The 3,413-nt window shown below is 41.2% G+C and overlaps 1 protein-coding gene across 1 annotated transcript in view; it reads left to right on the plus strand.

Annotated features, from left to right (window-relative positions):
• LOC107574266 (GTPase IMAP family member 8-like) overlaps nucleotides 1-3,405 on the plus strand; it is a gene marked incomplete at its 3' end in the record, with an annotated part of 12,108 nt that extends 8,703 nt beyond the window's left edge. Inside the window, exons 7-8 of the mRNA XM_016260717.1 lie at nucleotides 2,585-3,209; nucleotides 3,366-3,405. Of these exons, the coding sequence (XP_016116203.1) occupies nucleotides 2,585-3,209; nucleotides 3,366-3,405 (665 nt within the window). The remainder of the gene's footprint in view (nucleotides 1-2,584; nucleotides 3,210-3,365) is intronic.
• Nucleotides 3,406-3,413: the final 8 nt, after the last annotated feature.

Raw genomic sequence — 3,413 nt, forward strand, 5'->3', positions numbered from 1 at the left:
AAGTTTTTAAATTCCTTGTTTTGTTGTGATTATATTTTTATGATTATTTTACTTCCTTTTATGTAAAGCACTTTGAATTACCATTGTGTACGAAATGTGCTATATAAATAAACTTGCCTTGTCTTCTGCCCTACGGCTTTCCGGTGATCAGAAAGAGCAAATTTCCTTGGAGTTGTTACAAATGCCGTGCTGCATATGCAGCTCGTGCAGGGCACCCGCTTGCCTGGGCCGCGTCCATGCTGAGGCTGTGCTCACTGAGACAGACTACTCTCACTGCAAGAGCATGAGTCTCGCCCTGCTTCACTTGCGGATCGCCTTCTTCAAAGAAGGCGGCCCCACCATTGCCTCTGTCCTGTTTCTCCCCTGCCAGCTGCGCTCAGAGAAAGAAACAGTGGAGTCACGTGGCTGAGCAACTGGGCTCAAGTGATCTCATGTGGGCACAGGTCCCGCGTAATCTTGGTTTCCTGTAGGGGTGACCCAGAATAGTTGAAGATTCGTTGCTTCGATAGGAGGAGCCTGATTCGACTACCAATCTCACAGTCGAATCTTCACAGAAGTGTTATGAAACGAGGATCATGCCATTTTGGTTATATGGGGGTGCTCAATGTCTAATTTCACATAGAACTACCAGTTTTGTCTCAATAAGTTAATATTACAGTCTATTATAGCAATGCTGTAAATAAAAATGTGAAAAGAAAGACGTTTTTAATAAATCTTTTTAACGTGTGTGAATCCAACCACCCCTTTGACAGATTTAAGTTTCACTTTCCATGATATGTGACAAATAGAGGAGCATCTTGGCGGCTTCTGCCAGCCAACGTTAACACCTTGTCCTAACCAGACGCGACGCGACAAGATTCCAGTGACAAGCAATTTGGCTGTCCGTAACTAACCCTAACTTGATGCAAGAGATCACTCCAATATCACAGCCATTGCAAAGCGAGAAGCGCACCGCACTCCAACTGAAATGGACAAGTTTATAATTTAATTCATAAATATTAAACCTTTTTAACATTGTTAAAACTACATGAGTGACTACTGAGTGACTGAGCTTATCTTTGTAGTGGAAAACACTTCTTGGTTCGCAGTGAGTTCACAGTTTATGTAAATGTTTGCCTTAATTTATTTTCAAGATCTGAGGTAAACTATCTATTGTTGCTTTTCTGTATGGCTATAAATGTCACGCAATATAAAATCAAACTCACATTAAACACTTTTAACATTGAATAAAGCACATACAAAAGAGATTATAATTGTCATAGTTTGCATGTTGTTCCAGCCGCGTCATCACAGAAATAGAAACCATTTCTAAAATAGAAACTTTGCGTGTTGCCGTTGTGGCTGGGTAGGACAAAAACTCAGATTAACATGGAAAAGACACCTTTTATCGCATGTCAGAGCGTTGCATGTTGTTTCTATGTATAGTGTGTGAAAGAAAATAAACACACACACACATGATTCGACTATCAGTCTACTATATGCAATACTTGATGAATCTTATTCGACTATGTCAATCCTTAGTCAGGGACACTCCTTTTCCTGAGATGCAAAAATGAGCATTGTGTAACCTGCCGTGCTATCAGGCTGCATGCGGGTAGATGACTGTCACTATCAGTCGAAAGATTCTGATGAGATGATGCTCAGAGTCGACTTGAATAGCAGTCGGCTCCATTCCTTTTGGCAGGTTGAAATGCCATTTGTTCATGCAGCTACACGAACATGAACAAATAAGGCTTCAGTATTCAGAGTAAACAGGAGTTTCCCCATAGAGTCAATGAGGCAAACCCTCAGTCCCGTAACTCAGGGAACCAAGGTTATGTTGGTAACTGGAGCATTAATTTGGTACTGGCACGCTGTCTTTGCCAGTAGTGCAGTAAGTTCTCTTTCACGCTTCATCGAACAAAAACACACAAAATTATTTCAAAATACACTTTGTTTTTGACGAGTGACCTCATAAAGACCTCTGGTAAAGATGGCGCCGACGCTGATGGCAGCCTCCGTGGCGTGCTCCGCAGTTGTTTTTATGTTTTTGTTAGTTTGTCCTGTCTTTAGTTATATCCCTACAATCAGTTTCACCAGAGACGAATTGCTGGACATTCGGAAGTACACACCACCTGATATTTCACCGGTTTTCGACTATTCGGATGTTTTGCTGGACATTGTTGTCGGGGGAGCTGTGGCGCTGATCAAGCGCTTCAGGAAAACAGTCCTAAATGAGTTAAAAAATCTTAAATGACTGTAAAGAGTTGGGAGAAAACCAGATGTGTGTAAGATCTGCAGAGTCGTTTAATCATCCTCTGCTGAGATCATGAGAGATGCTCAGTCATCTCTCAATTAATTAACTTAATTATCTAATTAACTGCAATGCTGCTTCAGTCTTATTCTTAGCACTCTGTAGTGTGCATACTGAGCAGTGTTCATTTTAGTAACTCGTCTGGGCTGGCCCATGTGGGGCCCTCAAGGAAACTGAGGACAAATCTGGCTGGGCCCCAGTTAGATTTCCTAGGTGCCACCCATCTGGGAATAATCTCTTTAATTACAGATTATTTAATTTAGTTTTTTTTATTACTTATCTGATTCACAGTATCAACTTCGTCTGAACTCAGAATTGTTCTTCTGGGTAAAACTGGATCAGGAAAGAGTTCAACGGGAAACACCATCCTGGATCTGCAGTACTTTGAGACGGGAGATTCACAAGAGTCATTTACTGAAACTTGTGAGAAAGGAAATGTGAGGATTGATGAAAGGAGGATCTCAGTCATTGACACTCCAGGCCTGTTTGATACGACACTGTCACACAAGAAAATGAAGAATGAAATAAAGAAGTGTGTGGAGAAGTCTCTTCCTGGTCCTCATGTGTTTCTGCTGGTCATTAGAGCGGGGAGATTCACAGAAGAAGAGAAAAACACAGTGAAATGGATTCAGAAGAACTTTGGAGAAGAAGCTGCACGTTACACCATCATTCTGTTCACTCACGCTGATCATCTGAGGGGGAAACCATTACAGGAGTATCTTAGTGAAAACGATGATCTCCAGGGTCTTGTTTTTCAGTGTAATGGCATATATCACTCATTCAATAATGAAGACATTGAGAATCGCTCTCAGGTCACTGAACTGCTGGAGAAGATTGAGATGATGGTGAGAGAAAACAAAGGACAGCACTACAGCAATAAGATGTACCAGGAAGCTCAGAGAAAGAAACCTTTCTGTAAGTGTATCTTTCTATTATTTTGAAGCATAATACAACCGTGAGCTACAAGTCAGCTACACTCCAAATGCCAGAGCTCTTTCTTAATACAGTTATTTTTACATGCTGGTTAAATGCTGTGTTTAATCACATATATTTTAATCTGATTCACAGCATCGACATCTGAACTCAGGATTGTTCTGCTGGGCAAAGCTGGATCAGGAAA

Source organism: Sinocyclocheilus grahami, unplaced genomic scaffold (assembly GCF_001515645.1).
Source record: "Sinocyclocheilus grahami isolate Dianchi unplaced genomic scaffold, SAMN03320097.WGS_v1.1 scaffold2165.1, whole genome shotgun sequence".
NCBI lineage: Eukaryota > Metazoa > Chordata > Actinopteri > Cypriniformes > Cyprinidae > Sinocyclocheilus > Sinocyclocheilus grahami.